The sequence below is a fragment of the Hypanus sabinus genome, chromosome 16 (genome assembly GCF_030144855.1).
Source record: "Hypanus sabinus isolate sHypSab1 chromosome 16, sHypSab1.hap1, whole genome shotgun sequence".
NCBI classification, from domain to species: domain Eukaryota; kingdom Metazoa; phylum Chordata; class Chondrichthyes; order Myliobatiformes; family Dasyatidae; genus Hypanus; species Hypanus sabinus.
In genome coordinates this window covers 59,082,239-59,103,032 of record NC_082721.1, presented here as the reverse complement: position 1 = coordinate 59,103,032, position 20,794 = coordinate 59,082,239, and the positions used below count along the sequence as shown (strand labels likewise).

Genomic DNA, 20,794 nt, shown 5'->3' with positions numbered 1-20,794 from the left:
ACTTTTGTGTGCTTTTGTACCTACTGTGAATGCCCGCAAGAAATAAAGCTCAGGATAGTGATATATATGTACTCAATTAATAAATTTACTTTGAGCTTTTATGAATGCCAGCTTGTTGCTGCGGCGAGCTACTTCAGTCAGTAACGGGATGTCGGGGCGATGAGCCGACCTGCCGGGGAAGTGGCGAAGCGGAGTGTGATACGTTCCCGAGTCTGGAGCTCAGTGGCTGTCGACTCTCCGCATTCCTGGCTGACGTCAGTCACCGAAGTTGGTGGAGGGGGCCGGGGCATTTAAAGTGGGAAGCGGGCTGTTCTCACTGCTCGTGGGCCTCTTACCGCGAAGAAGGAAGACAAACAACAAGAAGAATTACGGTGTTTTTACTGATGAGCTCTCGCCTTGGGTGGATGTGTGCGTGGGTCTCTCCCTCTCTGGATGTGCCTTCTTAGAAAGTTGTCTTTCTCCTTGTTTGGAGTATTATTCCATGTAGCGACGGACTCGGAGACTTGCAGACTAACCAACTTACAATGACTCTGGAGTCGGAAATGACTGAGAGGTCGTTCGGTTTGCAAGAGACAGACGTGGACGTTGTGGGCGACGAGAGTCAGGAGTGTGCAGGGGAGAGAGGTCGGACCGCGGGCGTGCAGGAGGTGAAGACGCTGGTGAAACCCCCCTACTCCTACATCGCTCTCATCACAATGGCAATCCTACAGAGCCCCAAGAAGCGACTGACCCTCAGCGAGATCTGCGACTTTATCAGCAGCAGGTTTCCCTATTACAGAGATAAATTCCCGGCTTGGCAGAACTCCATCCGGCACAACCTCTCCCTTAACGACTGCTTCGTCAAGATGCCCCGAGAGCCGGGCAACCCGGGCAAGGGCAATTACTGGACCCTGGACCCCAACTCGGCCGACATGTTTGACAACGGGAGCTTCCTGAGGAGGAGGAAGAGATTTAAGAGGCAACAACAGAACGGGATACTGAGGGAGCACAGTGGACGCTTCCCCGGACTCGGTTACGGACCTTACGGTTATGGCCTCCAGATTCCGAACCCCACACTGGCCTTTCATCACCATTACTCCATCCCTAATCCTGCCGGCATCTTCCCCTCGCTCTCCACCCTTATCCAAGGGAGTGAGCTGACCAGGAAACCCCTACCGCTACCCCTGAGCCCTGCCTCGCCAGCTCGTCCGACTGTCAAGGTGGAAGCTTCCTCTCCGTTCTCCACCTTTTCAATAGATAGCACCATGAGTCCCGCTTCTCCTCCTCTCTATCCAAGGACGGGGCAGGCTCCCGTCTTGCCTGTGCTCTCCGCTCTCTTCTGCCCTTCGCACAGCTTGTTAAACATAAGTTATGACCGCATGCAGCAGGAAGCGAACTTTGCAAACACGATAATCCATCTCAGCCACGGTCATTATTGAAGGAGCCTTGACCGTTCAGGTAAGATACTTCACTCTGCTCAGCAGCAACACCAGCCGTCTGAGCATTCTTGTTTGTGACTTTGCACTCAATGTAAACAACATAATTAAAATAGCGGGCAGACAAGAGAATGGGGTTAAGCGGGGATATTAAATCAGATGGCGAGGCAGATTTGATGGGCCGAATAGTCTAATGCTGCTCCAATGCATTATGATCTTTTTTTATGGATCTCCTGACTGGAATCCAAAGCCAAAAGAACGTTCATCTGAGACTTCTTGCTAGAGAGAATTCCTTTCCTGATACTGGAAGGTGGGATAGACGTCATGTTCCAAACGGTCTGGATATTTCAGGTGTTCTGAAATTGGATGATTTGATTCGTGCTTTTTAAGGACACGAAGCAAAACCCTTTAAGATGCCCCGTCGTTTTCTTGGAGAATCCGCAATTTAATTCAAGCCTCCATAATACAGTAAACCCCAAGCACAAGAGATTCTGCAGTTATTGGAAATCCCGAGAAAACACAAACAAAATGCTGAAGGAACTCAGCAGATCAGGCATCGTGGGATGAGCAGACGGCGTTTCGGAGTGAGACTCTTTATTAGGGTTCGGAAGGAAGGAGGTATCTTCTGTTTTCCGGCTTCTTCCCCCTTTCGTTCTAGCCCTCACGAAGTGTCTCGGCCCGGAATGGCTACATAACCTGTTGCGTTCCTCCAGTGCTTTGTATGTGTTAATCCATCATAAACTTTATTCATTTATTTTGGAGGGTTTTCAAAAAGACGTCGCTGGCATTTTATTACCAACAACTAAATTCCCAACTGTTATAATCACCAATACGATTGGTCGTATACCAATATACCGTACATATACGATACGGTTGGTTGTAAACCATGTCGGACACCCAACCGCAGGCGGGGTGGTGGGGGGGGGGGGGAGACTTCATTTTTTTACAGAACCAACTAAACAAATGGTTCTTGTGTCCCACACCAACAACGATCCCAAACCCGAACAAAATAAAATAAAACGTTTACAAGTAATAAATAAAATAAATACATAAATAGAAAGATACATTTTAAGGTGATTGGAGAAAATGATAGCGGTATGTCAGAGGGAAGTTCTTTACCTGGATAGAGAGCGGTAGGTGCGTGGAACACCTAGGGTGTTGATAGAGGCAGAAACAGGACCATTTACTAAATTCTTAGACAGGCACGTGGATAATGGAGGGCCATGTTGAAGGGAAGGGTTGGATTGATCTTAGAGTAGGTTCAGATTGTGGGCCGAGGGGCCTGTACTGCGCTGTAGTTTTCTGTGTTCTATCTTCGGGTAAGTATTTGACAATGCTGAGAGCCAGACTCTGGAATTGCAGTAAAATCTAACTCTCCCGGGTGACAAGAACGGAATTTTATTTCATTTCTGTCGCTGTGGATTGTTTTCTTGCAAGTGAGTTATCTAGACAGCATATTCAATTCACAGGGAACCAGCTTCCAGTGATAAATGTAACAATCTGATGTTGGGAGACAGGAAACTGCCTATTTTAAATCGAATTACCAAAGGAGTTCGTTTCGGAAGCGCAGTTTCAAGTTTATGAAGGAGAGTTCGCGCGCGCGTGTGTGTGTCTTGTTAACTGCTAATGTAACGCTTAATCACCCTGATTTAATTAAGTCGGGGAAGGTAACAACTGTGAATGAGGTGCAGTCGGTTAGGAGTGGTCTGGATGGGACGAGGCCGGAGGAAAACGGTGATCTCGGGATTTGTGTCAACTCATTAACAACCTAAGTTCTAACGGTTAGAACTAAAGAAGGAATTATGAACATTGAATCGTCAGTAGAACCAATAAAACCCAGTATCTTTGAATACGTACACAAGGCTGGAAGAACTCAGCAGGTCAGGCAGCATCCGTGAGAAAAGAGTAGCAACGTTGGAGTAGCACCTGCAGTTGTAATTTTGTGTTCCAGTGTCTTTAATCTAGGATATATCCTTGGGGAACTCTGCCAGCATTATCTGTTAAATTCCGATGGAGCAGGAGGCCTGAGCGATTTGCGGCTGGCACAAATGTACAGACATCGATTGCCAGAATGATCTAATTCTGCTTTAATGCCTTATGGTCTTGTACGAACTAGGAGCATGAGGAAGCAATCCGGCCCTCAAACCGGCTTCACTGTTTGGAAAAAAATAGTGGCTGATCCGATTGTAATCTGTGTGGGGACCTCTCTATCCCCAGTAACTTTTCACCTCTACTTTTCCCCATCAAGTACCGATCTGTTTCTGCCTTAAAAGTGTTCAAAGACTCGCCACCTGTTGAGGAGGAGTTCCGAACAGAAATTTGCCATATTTCGTAGGGAAATAAATATATTCGCCTTATTCCTGCGTTGAATGGGCCGACCCACTATTGTTGAACGACCCTGTCAGAACCTCTCATGGACAATTCCACCCCAGTTTATCACGTGAGGCTCAGTACCCTTGCCTTTTGTGGAGCTACGGAGCATAACTAATGCATTTTGTAGTTTCCCTTTAGTCTATGATTGATTCCCTCTCAGCCCAATCGAATCCCCTCTGCAACACCTCGGCGGTACTGTTGGGTGGCTAACAGCAATAAGAATTATAGAGAAATAACTATTTTAAATCAAAATAAATTGTTTTCAAAATAAAATTACGAAAATTAACCGTGCACTGCTCTTTCATTCTTTACATTCATTGTCAATGTTTTCAGAACTGCTCTAATATATTTCTACGCAGTAATAACACTGCCGCCACTCATGTGGCCCTCTGGGTGGTAAACAACTCCTCACCCAACCCGGCCATCCCTGCCCAGTAGCAGAAGAACCCTTATACTAGGGTCCTTCGTGAGCTAAAGTTTGTGGAAGTTCTCAGCCGGTCAGTACGCGGGCCAGTATGCTCCCACAGAGAAACGTTTCGTTAAAATAACCTGTTAGCACCCTTGAGATGGGATCGGCGTTCCTTCTGAGACGAGACAGAGGAATTCAAACATACACTCCGCACCCGAGTTCACCACGAGCAATGACTTGACCGCATTTACCAATCGTCCGCTTATCTACACTTTAGGTATCAACATCCTTGCAAAATTCGTGGATGAAATCACAGTGAAGGTCAAGGGATGCGAAAAGCGTTGGTTTATTCACACGTACCGTGTTAGATTGTACGTAATTTCGCACGTACTTTACTGTATTGGAATAGAACAGTGTAGCGGAAGAACACCCCACAGTGTCCGTATCTCTTCATTCTCTGCACATTCAGGCGCCTTTCTTAGAATTCTTAAACGCCTCTGTCATATTGGCCTCCATCGCCACTCCTGACAGCGCATTCTAAGCAACCACCACTTACTGTATGTAAAGAAATACTTGCGCCCCCCCCCCCCACACACACAAACAAAATGCTAAAGGTACTCAGTAGAACAGGTAGCATTTTTCCGGGCCGAGACACTTCATCTTGACTGGTACTGTCCGACCGGCTGAGCTCCTCTACAAGTGTGTGTGTGTGTTACTCTGGATTTCAAGCGTCTGCAGAATCTCTTGTGTTTAAGATTTGTTGTCCCGCAGATCTCCTTTAAATATGCACCTGTAAACAAACTCAAAAACAGTCACTTCTTCCTAGCGGCAAGGGTTATCAACACCTCGACCCACTAACCCATACCTCCACACGCACGAAATTTGATCATTTCCTCTCAGTCATTTCATATACAGACTTCTGTGCCTAGCGTCACTTCATAGACATACAATCAATCTATGTATACAAGCTATCTAATGTATTTTAGGGTTACTTTTTCACTATTGTGTTTTATCTTCTGTGTTTTTTTCGCGAGCTGCATCGGATCCGGAGTAACAATCAATTTGTTCACCTTTACACGTGTGTACTGGAAATGGCATCAAACAATATTGAATCTTAAATCTTCCTCTTCTTAACTACAAGCTGTATTAGCACAAAAAGAGAACAAAGAGGTTTGGGAAGAAAAATTGGTAAACATCACAAAATGCAGGAACCATTTCACATATAAGTAAACTCAGCTTGCGAACTCCACTTTATACTTTTATAAAGTAGTAAAATTAAGTAATGTACACATTAAAGTATATTTTAAGGTGTACATTATTTAAATTTACTACTTTATCGTTTATAATATGCTTTATACATAATTAAGTATATTAATGCATATTACAAGGATAAGGTTTATTTATAGATACTGTGAGGAACAGAGCATCCGCTCCATAGAGCCCCATCGCCCAGCAACCCACCTATTTAACCCCGGCCTAATCAAAATACAATTTACGATTACCAATTAACCTGCTAACCGTCTTTAACCCTAAGATCCCTCTCTACCAGAGAAAGTATAGGGCGCTCCTTTCCTGCGCTAGCCTGCAGGTCACACTTGGGCAAGGTTCAGCATCTGGTTAGTCCCCCACAACCCGTTCAGGGTCACGTGAAGCCATGGGGGCCGCTGGTAGATGAGCAGCTGGTGCATATCACAAGTGCTGGTTATGCGACCTCTGACGCCAGAAAGACAATCTCTGAAGCGTATTGATAATGGCTGGGGCCACACGTCTGGAAATGACACTGCCCAGAAAACGACAATGGCAAACCACTACTGTTGAAAACTTTGCCAAGAACAATCATGGTCATGATCACCCATATCATACGACACGGCACGTAACAAACGCACGAACGATTGTATAAAGTAAATTTTACTATATAATATATATTTTACGGAGAGAAGACAGAAGAATTGGGCTGAGAGGGAAGATAAATCAGCCATGGTGGAATGGCGGAGCAGGATTGAAGGACCTAATAGACTAAATCTGCTCTTACGTCTGACGGTCTTATTGTACACGTATACGATGCTACAATGTATGCTTTAAACCAGTAGTGTTTGCAATGACAGTGTTCATTGTGTTGTGTTTCAGAAGAAGAGAACAATCGAGGCTGAACCCCCAGCCCTCTCTGGTACCGTCAAAGGATTTTCTTTTGGGAAGCCATTCAAGGATACAAAGTAAATGATTTGATCTCGAGTCATTAATCAGCTGAATATTAATCTGTGTAAATATTGTAACGGAAACGACAATGGAGCCGAGTTTAATTATGGTTGATGTTGAAGCAGTTCCAGACGTACTGTTCCGTATAAATTATTTTTATTCGTTTTTGCGGTATTTACATACTTACACGCCTTTTTCGATCCATTAAAATGTATCAATATTAAATAGCTTATGTTCAGTATTTATTGTATCTAGTTTATTAAAGCAAATATGTAGTAAGGTCTGCCACGCGAACTGCATGTGGTACATTTTTAAGCACTTACATAACAAAGTAAAATTTAAGATTATTTTGTTAAACGATAACGCGATCTCCACTCTGATCTGTTTCTTCTTTTAGCGCTGAGTTCTGCAGCAACTGGATTGTCTCAGCTAAATCCAGATGTTTAATTTTGCACCGATACGGATTAAGAACACAGTTCCCTATCAACGAAATCGTTGGTCAGGACTAGGGCGTGCTTTCCGGATGAGGTTTTGTGTGAGTTCAGATAGAGCGAAAAGTATTAGCGTTTGTGTCGGCGAGAGCCGCAGGGAGGAAGCTTTTGCGGGGGGATCTGTCCCATTTCAAAGTTTGCACTAGTGAGCGATCTTGCTTTCTGAGATGCGTGAGGGCCGTTATTAGAACGGGCAACGTGCTTTACCTACGGTTAATAAGATGATAGATAAATGAGGGTTGTGAAGGGTTAGATTAATTTTAGATTAAAAGATCGACATAACATTATGCGCCGAAGGATCTATGCTGTGTGCCGTAGTGTTTGTTCTATGTTCCTCTGTTCTGTTACCCTCGCGGTACTTCAGGCAGAAATAGCAGGTTACGTCGAGATTTCGGCTGTCTCGGTTGATCTGGGTGAGAGAATCTGTCGTCTCTCTGAGAGAGGAATCCGGAAGGGTTTCGGGGACTCAGGTAAAAAAATGTTTCGTTATAGCAGCTCAAAGAAGCTAAAGATTCTGGAAGGTGTCTTGTCCTGCGAGAGACAGAATTGGTCGGGCTTCACATGATTTAAACCACTGTGGCTCTAACCAATCCCCGAACACTTCTAGACCTCCATCCGTTTACACATACACACACACATACACACACACACACACACACACAGAGTCACTGACATACACTCACACACACATATACACACAGTCACTGACATACACTCACACATCCATGCACACATATACACATACAGTCACACACACACAGTCACTGACACACACTCACACACACATATACACATACACTCACACACACAGACACACACAGTCACTGACATACACTCACACATCCATGCACACATATACACATACACTCACAGTGTCACTGACACACATACACTCACACACACACACACACACACACAGAGTCACTGACACACACTCACACATCCATGCACACGTATACACATACTAACACACACTCACACAGTCACTGACACACACTCACACATCCATGCACACATATACACATACACTCACAGTGTCACTGACACACATACACTCACAGACACACACACACAGTCACTGACACACACTCACACATTCATATACACATAAACTCACACACTCACAGACACACACACAGTCACTGACACACACTCACACATCCACGCACACATATACACATACACTCACACACACACAGAGTCACTGAAACACATTCACACATCCATGCACACACACACACAGAGCCACTGACACACACTCACACATTCACACACACATATACACATACACTCACACACACAGACACACACACATGGAGTCACTGACACACACTCACACATCCATGCACACATATACACATACACTCACACACACACACAGAGTCACTGACACACACTCACACATCCATGCACACATATACACATACACTCACACACACAGAGTCACTGACACACACACAGAGTCACTGAAACACATTCACACATCCATGCACACACACACACAGAGCCACTGACACGTACTCACACATCCACACACACATATACACATACTCACACACACACACACACACACACACACACACACACACACGCACACAGAGTAACTGACACACGCTTACACATCCACACACACATATACACATATACTCACACACACACATACACACACACACACACACACACACACACACACACACACACACACACACACACACACGGAGTCACTGACACACACTCACACATCTACGCACACATATACACATACACTCACACACACACAGTCACTGATACACACTCACACATCCATGCATACATATACACATACACACACGCACACACACACACACACACACACACACACACACAGAGTCACTGACACACACTCACACATCCATGCACACATATACACACATACCATACACCCATGTACACACATGCACACACACACATACAGTCACAGAGATACACTCACACATCTACACACATTTCTCTCTCTCTCTCTCCCCCATTCATACATACACATTTGCACACAAAGGTGACACAGGAAGCTTACAAAAATTGTTAATTTAAGGCCGATTGTACACTTCAACTATCCAGTGTAATTCAGAAGACAGTTTGGTTCATCAAAATGTTATTTTATATAAGTAAGAGAACATACCTAGCGTTGGCACTCAAAACTGCCGTGGTATTTTTAAAGTGTGGGTAGATGAAAGGAAATTAAAGATTAAAAAAAAACGCCGGAGCAAATATACTGTAAATTAATCGCTCAGTATAGTGGGGGAAGATTGTGGTTTATAGAACATAGAACATAGAATAGTACAGCACAGTACAGGCCCTTCAGCCCACAATGTTGTGCCAACCTTCAAACCCTGCCTCCCATATAACCCCCCCACCTTAAATTCTTCAACATACCTGTCTAGTAGTGTCTTAAACTTCACTAGTGTATCTGCCTCCACCACCGACTCAGGCAGTGCATTCCATGCAGCGACCACTCTCTGAGTGAAATACCTTCCTCCAATATCCCCTTGAACTACCCTCCCCTTACCTTAAAACCATGTCCTCTTGTACTGAGCAGTGGTGCCCTGGGGAAGAGGCACTGGCTATCCACTCTGTCTATTCCTCTTAATATCTTGTGCACCTCTATCATGTTTCCTCTCATCCTCCTTCTCTCCAAAGAGTAAAGCCCTAGCTCCCTTAATCTCTGATCATAATCCATACTCTATAAACCAGGCAGCATCCTGGTAAATCTCCTCTGTACCCTTTCCAATGCTTCCACATCCTTCCTATAGTGAGGTGACCAGAACTGGACACAGTACTCCAAGTGTGGCCTAACCAGAGTTTTATAGAGCTGCATCATTACATCACGTCTCTTAAATTCTATCCCTTGATTTATGAAAGCTAACACCCCATAAGCTTTCTTAACTACCCTATCTACCTGTGAGGCAAATTTCAGGGACCTGTGGACATGTACCCCCAGATCCCTCTGCTCCTCCACACTACCAAGTATCCTGCCATTTACTTTGTACTCTGCCTTGGAGTTTATCCTTCCAAAGTGTACCACCTCACACTTCTCCGGGTTGAACTCCATGTGCCACTTCTCAGCCCAGTTCTGCATTCTATCAATGTCTTTCTGCAATCTTTGACAATCCACTACACTATCTACAACACCACCAACCTTTGTGTCGTCTGCAAACTTGCCAACCCAACCTTCTATCCCCACATCCAGGTCATTAATAAAAATCACAAGAAGTAGAGGTCCCAGAACAGATCCTTGTGGGACCACTAGTCACAATCTGAATGTACTCCCTCCACCCAGGACCCTCTGCCTTCTGCAGGCAAGCCAATTCTGAATCCACCTGGGCAAACTTCCCTGGATCCCGTGCCTTCGGACTTTCTGAATAAGCCTACCGTGTGGAACCTTGTCAAATGCCTTACTACAATCCGTGTAGATGACATCCACTGCACTACCCTCATCTATATGCCTAGTCACCTCCTCAAAGAACTCTATCAAGCTTGTTAGACACGATCTGCCCTTCACAAAGCCATACTGTCGGTCCCTGATCAGTCCATGATTCTCTAAATGCCCATAGATTCTATCTCTAAGAATCTTTTCTAACAGCTTTCCCACCACAGACGTAAGGCTCACTGGTCTATAACTACCCGGGCTATCCCTACTACCTTTTTTGAACAAGGGGACAACATTTGCCTCCCTCCAATCCTCCGGTACCATTCCCGTGGACAATGAGGACATAAGTATCCTAGCCAGAGGCTCAGCAATCTCTTCCCTCGCCTTGTGGAGCAGCCTCGGGAATATTCCATTAGGCCCCGGGGACTTATCCGTCCTAATGTATTTTAACAACTCCAACACCTCCTTTCCCTTAATATCAACATGCTCCAGAACATCAACCTCACTCATATTGTCCTCACCATCACCAAGTTCCCCCTCATTGGTGAATACCGAAGAGAAGTATTCATTGAGGACCTCGCTCACTTCCACAGCCTCCAGGCACATCTTCCCACCTTTATCTCTAATTGGTCCTACCTTCACTCGTGTCATCCTTCTGTTCTTCACATAATTGAAGATTATGTATTAAAATGTTAAATGAAAGCAGTTTTCTGGTGCAGAAATGAAGGCAGGATTTGTTTGTTTTTCTGTTTCTAGCCCAGACATACGGAAGGAACGTTTCTCACACGATGACCTCTCACTCAGAACAGACCACATTGAGACAATCATTTTCATCTTCTGCTGATGGTTGGGAGGTGGTGGTTTGACAGGGGCTCTGGTAGGTTTACATATTGGGGGTGTCATAATAAATGATGGGCAGTGTGGAAAGAATGGGGTGAAAATGTCATACAGGAATGTAGAGTTTTAGGATGAGAGGGGGGAAAGTTAAGCGAGGTTATTTTTTTTACAGAGAATGGGAGCTGCAGTGGGAGGTGGTAGAAGCAAAGAAGACAGCAACGTGTAAGAGGCATTTAGACCGGCAGGTGAACAGAAAAGGAATGGATGGATATAGACCATATGCAGGCAGATGGAGGAGTTTAAATTGGCAACATGGCCAGCACAGACAAAATGGACTGAATGGCCTGTTACTGTTGCTTTATGTTCTAGGATACAGGTTTCTGGCACAGAAGCCATTCAGACTATCATGTCCATGCTGGTCCCACTTGACTGAGACTGATCCCACTATTCCTGTTAGCTGTTAATATTAGTTTAATTTCTGTATATGATAGAGGTTGCATGATAGCATAGCAGTTAGCACAATGATTTAGAGCACCAGCGAAATGGGTCCAATTCCTGCCCTGTCTGAAAGGAGTTTGTACGTTCTCCCCATAACCAGAGTAACACACCCAAAACACTGGAGGAATTCAGCAGGTAAGTCACCATCTATGGAGAGGAATAAAGAGTTGGTGTTTCGGGCTGAGACCCTTCATCAGGATGTGTTTATCACTTGCTGTTCCCCATGGCCACGTGGTATCCTCCAGGTGCTCTGGTTTCCTCCCACATTCCAAATTCGAAAGGGTTAGGGTTAGTGAGTTGAAAAGTCAGGAAATCCTGACTTCTAGGTAGAAAGCTGAAAGCAGGACATCCAGGGTAGTAATCTCTGGATTGCTGCCTGTGCCCCACAGCGGTGAGAGTAAGGATAGGATGATTTGGCAGATTAATGCATGGCTGAGGAACTGGTGCAGAGGGTAGGGTTTCAGATATCTTTCAGATATATTTATATTTATATATATTTCAGATATGTTTGCGATCTCTTCTGGAGAAAATATGACCAGTATAAAAGTGGCAGGTTACACCTGAACCCAAGCGGGGCCAATATCCTTGCAAGAACTATTGGAGAGGGTTTAAACTAATTTGGCAGTGGGCTGGGAACTTAAGTGATAGAGCTGTTGGTTTACAAGCAGATGCAGTGTATTACGAGACTGTCAGGAAAGTCAGATATATTCGGTCTGTGGTCAGTGACAAAAGGGCGTGACTGTGACTGTGACTGTAGTGGGATTGCTGGATGAGCCTCAGCCCTTGAGCTTGTCCAATAGGTCTGAGATTCTTGCTCCATATGTGGATGAGAGTGGGGTCTGTAGGAAGGATGAGCAACCTAACTGTGGCACTGTAGTTCAGGGAGCAATTCAAGAGGGGGGAGAGAAGAGAAATATAGTGGTAATTGAGGATAGTATAGTCAGGGGAATAGACAGAGTTCTAGGTCGTGAGGATAGAGTGTCCTGAAAGCTGAGTTGCCTGCCTGGTGCCCGAGGAATTTGCAGCAGGAGAGAAAGATCCAGTTGTCATGGCCCATGTGGGTACCAACGACATGGGTAAAATGAGGAAGGAAGTTGTGCTGAGGGAATTTGAGCAGCTCGGGTCCAATTTGAAAAGCCAAACCAAAAAGGTGGTAATCTCTGGACTACTATCTGATCCACGTGCAAATTGTCACAGAGTTAAGAAGATTAGAGAGTTAAATGTATGGCTCAAGGAATGGTGTGAGAGAAGTGGATTTGAATTCATGGGAAATTGGCACTAGGACTGGGGAAGGAGTGAATTGTTCCATTGAGACAGACTCCACCTGAATTGTGATGGGATATGGATCCTGGTGAATTGAATAGTTAGGGTTGTGGATAGAGTAGACTGGGAACACTGGCTATATGGTGGGGTAGTTGAGGAACCATGGAAGACGTTCAACGAGATATTTCACAATACTCAACAGAAGTGTATTCCAGTTAAATACAAAGGACAGTAAGGGTGGGGTCAGCCAGTCATGGATAACCGAGGAAATAAAGGCAGACATCAAACTAAAAACTCATGCATACAAAGTCACCAAGAGTAGTGGGAAACAGTAAGATTGGGAAAATTTTAAGGCGTAACAAATAACCACTAAGTGAGCAATAAAGAAAGGGAAGATAGATTATGAAAATATACTAGCACAAAATATGAAAATGGATAGTAAAAGTTTTAATAATTATATAAAGCAGAAAAGGGTGGCTAAGTGAATGTAAATCCCATGGAGGTTGAAAAGCGGGTATTGATATTGAGTAATGAGGATATGGCCGAAGCTTTGAATAATCATTTTGTATTGGTCTTCACAGTGCAGGACACATTAATATACCAAAGAGAGATGTTGTGGATGCAATGGGAGGTTAGGACCTTGATAGAATAGCTATCACTAAAGAGGTAGTGCTGAGCAAACTTGTTGGCCTGAAGATAGACAAGTCTCCTGGTCCTGATGGAATGCATCCCAGGGTACTGAAAGAAATGGCAGAAATAGTTGAGTCTTTGGTGATAGTTCACCAAAATTCTCCGGACTCTAGGAGATCCCAATGGGTTGGAAGAAGGCGAATGTCATGTCACTGTTCAAAAAATGATGTAGGCAAAAGACAGGTAGCTATAGTTTAACATCTGGTAGTTGAAAGTGCTAGAAGCTATCACTAAAGATAAAGTAGCAAGGTATCTGGAAATAAATGGATCCATCAGGCAGATGCAGCATGGACTCAGCAAAGGCAGGACCTGTTTGACAAACTTACTGGAGTTCTTTCAGGATATAACAAGCGCAGTGTATAGAGGGGAACAGATGGATGCTATTTACTTGGATTTCCAGAAGGTGTTCAATAAAAGATTTATCTATAAGAAGGATGCATAGAGTTTAGGGTGATATATTAGCATGGATAGAGAATTAGTTAATCAATAGAAAGCAGAGAGTTGAGATAGATGGGTGTTTCTCTGGTTGGCAATCAGTGGTGAGCAGTGTGCTGCAGGGGTTAGTGCTGGGCCCACAACTGTTCACAATGTTCAGTAACAATCTGGAAGAGAGACAACCAAGTGTAGTGTATCTAAGTTTGCTGATTACACTAAACTGAGTAGAAAAGCAAATTGTGCAGAGGATACAGAGAGTCTGCAGGGAGGCATAGATAGATTATGTGAGTGGTAAGGGCCTGGCAGATGGAGTACAATGTTGGTAAACGGGAGGTCATCCACTTTGGAAGGAAACACGGAACAGGAGATTATTATTTAAATGGTAAAAAAAAATTGCAGTGTGCTGCTGTGCAGAAGGACTTGGGAGTGCTTGTGCATGAATCATAAAAGGTTGGTTTGCAGATGCAGCAGGCTATCAAGAAGGCAAATCGAATGTTTGCCTTCATTACTAGAGGGATTAAGAGCAGGGAGGTTATCCTGCAACTATACAGGGTACTGGTGAGGCCACACGTGGAGTAGTGTGTGCAGTTCTGGTCTCCCTACTTGAGGAAGGATACGCCGGCTTTGGAGGCAGTGCAGACAAGGTTCACCAGGTTGATTCTGAGACTGTACTCGCTGGAATTCAGAAGAATGAGAGGAGATCTTATAGAAACATATAAAATTATGAAAGGGATAGATAAGATAGAGGCAGGAAAGTTGTTTCCATGCGGGTGAGACTAGAACTAGTGGACATAGCCTTAAGATTTGGGGGAATAAATTTAGACCAGATGAAAAGGAACAGCTTTTCCCAGAAGGTGGCAAATCTGTGGAATTTTCTGCCCAATGAAGCAATGGAGACTACCTCAGTAAATATATTTAAGATAAGGTTGTATATTTTTTTGCATAGTAGGGAATTAAGGGTTATGGGGAAAAAGCAGGTAGGTGGAAATGAGTCCATGGTCAGATCTGCCATGATCTTATTGAATGGTGGAGCAGGCTCGATGGGCCAGATGGCCTACTCCTGCTCCTACTTCTTATGTTCTCAGATGATAGGGCAAAATTGCAGTCAGTGGGATGAATTGTAATGTAAAAGGGGACAAAATCGAAAAGGGTAATGAATACAGGACTGAAGGTGTTATATTTGAATGCAATATGGATTAAGGTCGATGATCTTGTCACACAGTTAGAGATTGGCAGGGAGGATTCCATGGGCATCACTGAGTCATGGCTGAAAGAAGATTATCATTGGGAGTTTAACATCCAAGGATACACATTGTATTGAAAGGACAGGCAGGTAGGTAGAGCGGATGCCATGGCTCTGTTGGTAAAAAATGAAATCAAATTAGAAGATGTAGAATTCTTGTGGGTAGAGTTTAGAAACTAGAAAGGTGAAAAAAGCTCTGATGTGAGTTATATATAGGCCTCCAAACAGTAGATAAGATGTGGGCTATAAATTACAACAGGAGATAGGAAAGACATGCCAAAAGGGCAATGTTATGAAGAATTTCAATACACATTTAGATTGGGTCATCTGGTTGCTGCTGGATCCTGAGAGAGAATTTGTAGAATACCTACAGGATGGCTATTTAGAGCAACCTGTGGTTGAGCCCACTAGGGGATCAACTAATCTAGATTGGGTGTTCTGTAATGAACTGTATTTTATTAGGGATCTTAACGTATAGAACCCTTAGGAGACAGTGATCATAATAAGATGGAATATATCCCTACAACTTGCGAGGAAGAATCTAAAATCAGCTGTGTCCGTATTACAGTGAAGTCAAGGGAATTACAGAAACACGACAGAGGAGTTGGCCAAAATTGATTTGAAGGGAATACTGGTAGGGATGATAGCAGAGCAGCAATGATGGGATTTCTGGGAGCAACTCAGAAGGTGCTGGATAGATACGATAGATACTAAGATACAAAGACAACGAAGTATTCTAATGGCAGTATGACATGACCATGGCTAATAAAAGAAGTCAAAGCCAACATAAAAGCAAAATCAGAGGACATATAAAGCAAAAATTAGTGGGAATTTAGAGGATTGGGGAACTTTTAAAAACCAACTGAAGGCAACTAAAGAAGCATTCAGGGGGGAAGAGATGAAACATGAAGGTAAGCTAGCCGGCAATATCAAAAGGATTACAAAAGATATATGAAGAATAAAAGGGAGGCAAGAGGGAGGCAAGATATTGGATCACTGGACAATGATGATGAAGAGGTAGTGGAAGCACAGAAATGGTGGACGAGCTGAATAAGTGTTTTGCATTAGTGTTGATTGTGGAGGACCGTAGCAGTATGCTGGAAGTTTGAGAGTGTCAGCGGGCAGAACTGAGTGCAGTTGCTATTATTAGATAGAAGATGCTTGGGAAACAACTGAAAAGTCTGAAGGCAGATAAATCTCCTCAGTGGTTGGGAAGATGTTAGAATCAATTGTTAAGGATGTGGTTTCAGGGTAGTTGGAGGCACATGATAAAATAGGTCAAAATAGGTCAAAGTCAACGTGGTTTCCTTAAGGGCAAATCTTGCCTAACAAATCTGAAGAATTATTTGAGAAAATAACAAGCAGGATAGACTGTGGATAATCCATAGATGTTGTGCACTTGGATTTTCAGTAGGTTTTTGGAAAGCTCTCTCACATGAGACTGCTTAATAAGATGGCAAATGGTATAACAGGAAAGATGTGAGTATTGGCTGATTGGCAGAAGGCAAAGAGTAGGAATAAAGGGATCCTTTTCTAGTTTGCTGCTGATGACTAATGGTATTCTACAGGGGTTGGTGTTGGGACCACATCTTTTTATGTTAATTTGTAGGTTGTGTCAGTGGTGAGGAAGGCAAATGCAATTATAAGCATTCATTTTGAGAGGACTAGAGTATAAAAGCAAGAATGTAATGCTGAGACATAATAAGGCACTGGTAAACACAAAGTGCACTGCAGATGCTGTGGTCAAATCCAGATGTACAAAAAGCTGGATGAACTCAGCAGGTCGGGCAACATCCGTTGAAAGAAGCAGTCAACGTTTTGGGTCGAGACCCTTGTTCAGGACTAAAGAAGGAGGGGGCAGGGGCCCTATAAAGAAGGTGGGGGAGGGTGGAAAACCAATCAGAGGAACGATCAAGGGGTGGGGGAGGGGAAGCAGGGAGGGGATAGGCAGAAGAGGTGAAGAAGGAATCTAAGGGGAAAACACTATGGGTAGTAGAAGAAGGCAGCGTCATGAGAGGTGATAGGCAGCTAGAAGAGGAGACCAGAGGGAACAATCTCAGAATAGTGGGACATCCATTTAGAACAGATTTGAGGAGGAATTTATTTTGCCAGATGATGGTGAATCTGTGGAATTTGTAGTAAAGGGCCGCTGTAGAGTCAAGCTTATTGGGTGTATTTAAAGCAGAGGTTGGTAGGGTCTTGATTAGTTGGCATGAAAGGTTATGGGGAGAAGACAAGAGAATGGGATTGAGAGGGAAAGGATCAGCCATGATGAAATGGTGGAGTAGACTTGAAAGGCCAAATAGCTTAATTCTGCTCCTATGTCTTATAGTCTTATGGTTGTGGTGGAGCCAAGGTGTTTGGCTTCAAGTGAGCTACTAATCCCCCTGAGGTCAGTTTCAGAAGTTCACAACTGAATGGTGGCTACTGCAGAGTTCCTGGGCATTGCATCCTCTCTGGAATGTCTTATGAGGAAAGGCTGAGCAAGCTATGGCTTTTCTTTTTAGATACAAGGAGGATGAGAGAGACTTGATAGAGATGTACAGGAAGATAAAAGGCATTGAGCCTGTGGATAGCAGAAATGGCTACTACCAGTGGGCATAATTTTAAGGTGGGTGGAGGAAAGTATGGGGGGATGAAAGAGGTAGGTTTTTTTATACAGAGTGGTGGATCCATGCAATACCCTTCCAGGGGTGCTGCTAGAGGCAGATAAAGACCATTCAGCCCTTCAGGATTGTACTGGCTCTTTGTCAGATCTGCCCAATTAGCTTCTCTTGCAATAAGAAGTAGGGCAGGAGTCAGCCCAGTCCCTCCAGCTTGGTTCCAAGCACAGCACAGACTCAGTGGGCCAAAGGGCTTCTCTCTGCACTGGATAGTAAAGGAGGCAGATACGATAGAAAGATGGGCACTTGAATATGTGGAGAATGGAGAGATATGGACTTATGTAGGCAGAAGCAATTAGTTAGGCACTCAATTAAATGAGCACAACTTGGCCAAAGTACCTGATCTTGTCCTGTACTGTTCTTTGTTGTGTGTTAAGTAGGAAACAGAGGAAAATGTTTTACAGACATCAGGATAAAGGGTCATGTTGAAAAGGGAAATCGGTCTTAATATAAAGACAACATGATGACTCAAGTAATGAAAGAAGTAGACAGAATTATAAATTTGTTCTTTCAATGCAGTTCTTACCAGAGAGATAAAACAGATGGCTATGACAATTGATAATGAGGCGAGTAAGCAAACAAGTAGACTAAAAGTAGAATAGACTTCAAACAAAGAAGATGCTGAAGGAAGCCTGTTCCATCTATTAAAGAATCTAGAAAAAACTAAGCAAAGAGAGTATTACACAAGTTAAGAACTTCCTATAGATGGTGTAATGCCTACAAACGGATGGATACCAAATGGAATGCGTTTAACAAGAGGTATGGAATATGTCAGAGAATTGTTAATCAACCATATGTAAACGATGCAGGAAGAACTCAGCAGGTCAGGCAGCATCTGGGAGAAAAGAGTAGCCAACGTTTTGGGCCGAGACCCTTCACCGGGAAGGGGGGGGGGTAGAAGAGAGGGCCGAAGCCCAGTAATAGAGATAGGGGAGGGGGAAGGGCCAGAGGCACCAGGTGGAGAACCAATCAGAGGAAGGATAAAGGGGGGAGGGGATAAGCATGAAAGAACTGTAGAGATAAAGGAGCAGAAAGTTGAAAGGGGAGAGGGGCAGAGAGGGACCTAGGATGGGAGGGGGGGAGGGAGAGGGAATGACTGGAAGTTGGAGAATTTGATGTTCATACCACCAGGCTGGAGGCTACCCAGACGGTAGATGAGGTGTTGCTCCTCCAACCTGAGTTTGGCCTCATCATGGCAGTAGAGAAGGCCATGTATGGACATATCTAGATGGGAATGAGAGGAAAAGTTCAAGTGGGTGGCAACCGGGAGGTCCTGTCTATTGTGACGGACGGAGCGGAGGTGCTTGACGAAGCAGTCCCCCAATCTGCGTCGGGTCTCGCCAATGTAGAGGAGGCTGCACCGGGAGCACTGGATGCAATGGACAACTCCAGCAGACTCGCAGGTGAAGTGTTGCCTCACCTGGAAGGACTATCTGGGGCCCGGAATGGTGGTTAGGGGGGAGGTGTGGGGACAGGTGTAGCATTTGCGCTTACAGGGATAAGTGCCGGGTGGGAGTTCTGTGGGGAGGGACGTGTGGACCAGGTAGTTGAGGAGGGAATGATCCCTGCGAAAAGCTGAGAGGGGTAGGGAGGGAAAGATGTGCTGGGTGGTGGGGTCTTGTTGAAGGTGGCGGAAGTTGCGGAGAATAATGTGTTGGATTCGGAGGCTGGTGGGGTGATAGGTGAGGACAAGGGGAACCCTGTCCCTGTTGTGGTGACGGGAGGATGGGTTAAGGGCTGAAGTGTGGGAGGTGGAGGAGATGTGGGTGAGGGCATTTTTGTTGACGCCAGAAGGGAAATCACAATCCTGAAAGAAAGAGGACATTTGATAAGTCCTGGAACGGAAAGACTCATCCTGGGAGCAGATGTGGTGGAGACGGAGGAACTGGGAATAGGGAATGGCATTTTTGCATTGGGCAGGGTGGGAAGAGGTATAGTCAAGATAGTTATGGGAGTCAGTGGGTTTGTAGAAGATGTCAGTGGATAGTCTGTCTCCGGAGATGGAGACCGTGAGATCAAGAAAGGGGAGAGAAGTGTCCGAGATGGACCAAGAGAATTTAAGGGCTGGGTGAAAGTTAGAAGCAAAGTTGATGAAATTGTCGAGCTCAGCATGGGTGCAGGAAGCAGCACCAATGTCATCGTCGATGTAGCGGAGGAAAAGTTGGGGAGTGGTGCCAGTATAGACCTGGAGCATAGACTGTTCCACATAACCCACAAAGAGGCAGGCATAGCTGGGGCCCATACGAGTGCCCATGGCTACGCCCTTGATCTGGAGAAAGTGGGAAGAACCACAGGAGAAGTTATTGAGAGTTAGAACAAGCTCCGCCAGCCGGAGGAGTGTGGTGGTGCTGGGGAACTGGCGGGCTCTGTTATCCAAAAAGTAGCAGAGGGCTTTGAGGAATTCTTGATGTGGAATGGAGGTGTATAAGGATTGAACATCCATGGTAAAAATGAAGCGGTCGGGGCCAGGGAATTGGAAGTTATTGAAGAGGTGAAGGGCATGGGATGTATCCTGGATGTAGGTGGGGAGAGTCTGAACTATGGGGGATAAAATGGAGACACCTCCTCGTACTTACCCCTGGCACAGGACCCCATCAAAAAACATCAATCCACTGTCTCCTGCACCATCTCCACCCTCATCAACTCCAGACACCTTCCTCCCTCAGCCAAAAAGCTCATAATTCCCACACCCCGCAAAGCTCGGTTTTACCTCCTCCCCAAGATCCACAAGCCTGACTGTCCGGCAGACCCATAGTTTCAGCCTGCTCCTGCCCCACCGAACTTGTGTCTGCCTACTTGGACTCCATTTTATCCCCCATAGTTCAGACTCTCCCCACCTACATCCAGGATACATCCCATGCCCTTCACCTCTTCA

The 20,794-nt window shown here is 44.7% G+C and overlaps 1 protein-coding gene across 2 annotated transcripts; it reads left to right on the top strand.

Annotated features, from left to right (window-relative positions):
- The first annotated feature begins 144 nt into the window (after nt 1-144).
- On the top strand, nt 145-6,756 carry LOC132406346 (forkhead box protein D2-like). 2 transcript variants are annotated; one of them, XM_059991895.1, is made up of 2 exons: nt 145-1,437; nt 6,328-6,756. In XM_059991895.1, the coding sequence occupies exon 1, from the start codon at nt 525-527 to the stop codon at nt 1,416-1,418; it is 894 nt and encodes a 297-aa protein (XP_059847878.1). In that variant the 5' UTR covers nt 145-524; the 3' UTR covers nt 1,419-1,437; nt 6,328-6,756. The 2 variants fall into 2 exon arrangements, with proteins under 2 accessions (XP_059847878.1, XP_059847877.1); XM_059991894.1 differs by having other exon boundaries at nt 148-1,437; nt 6,325-6,756.
- Nucleotides 6,757-20,794: the final 14,038 nt, after the last annotated feature.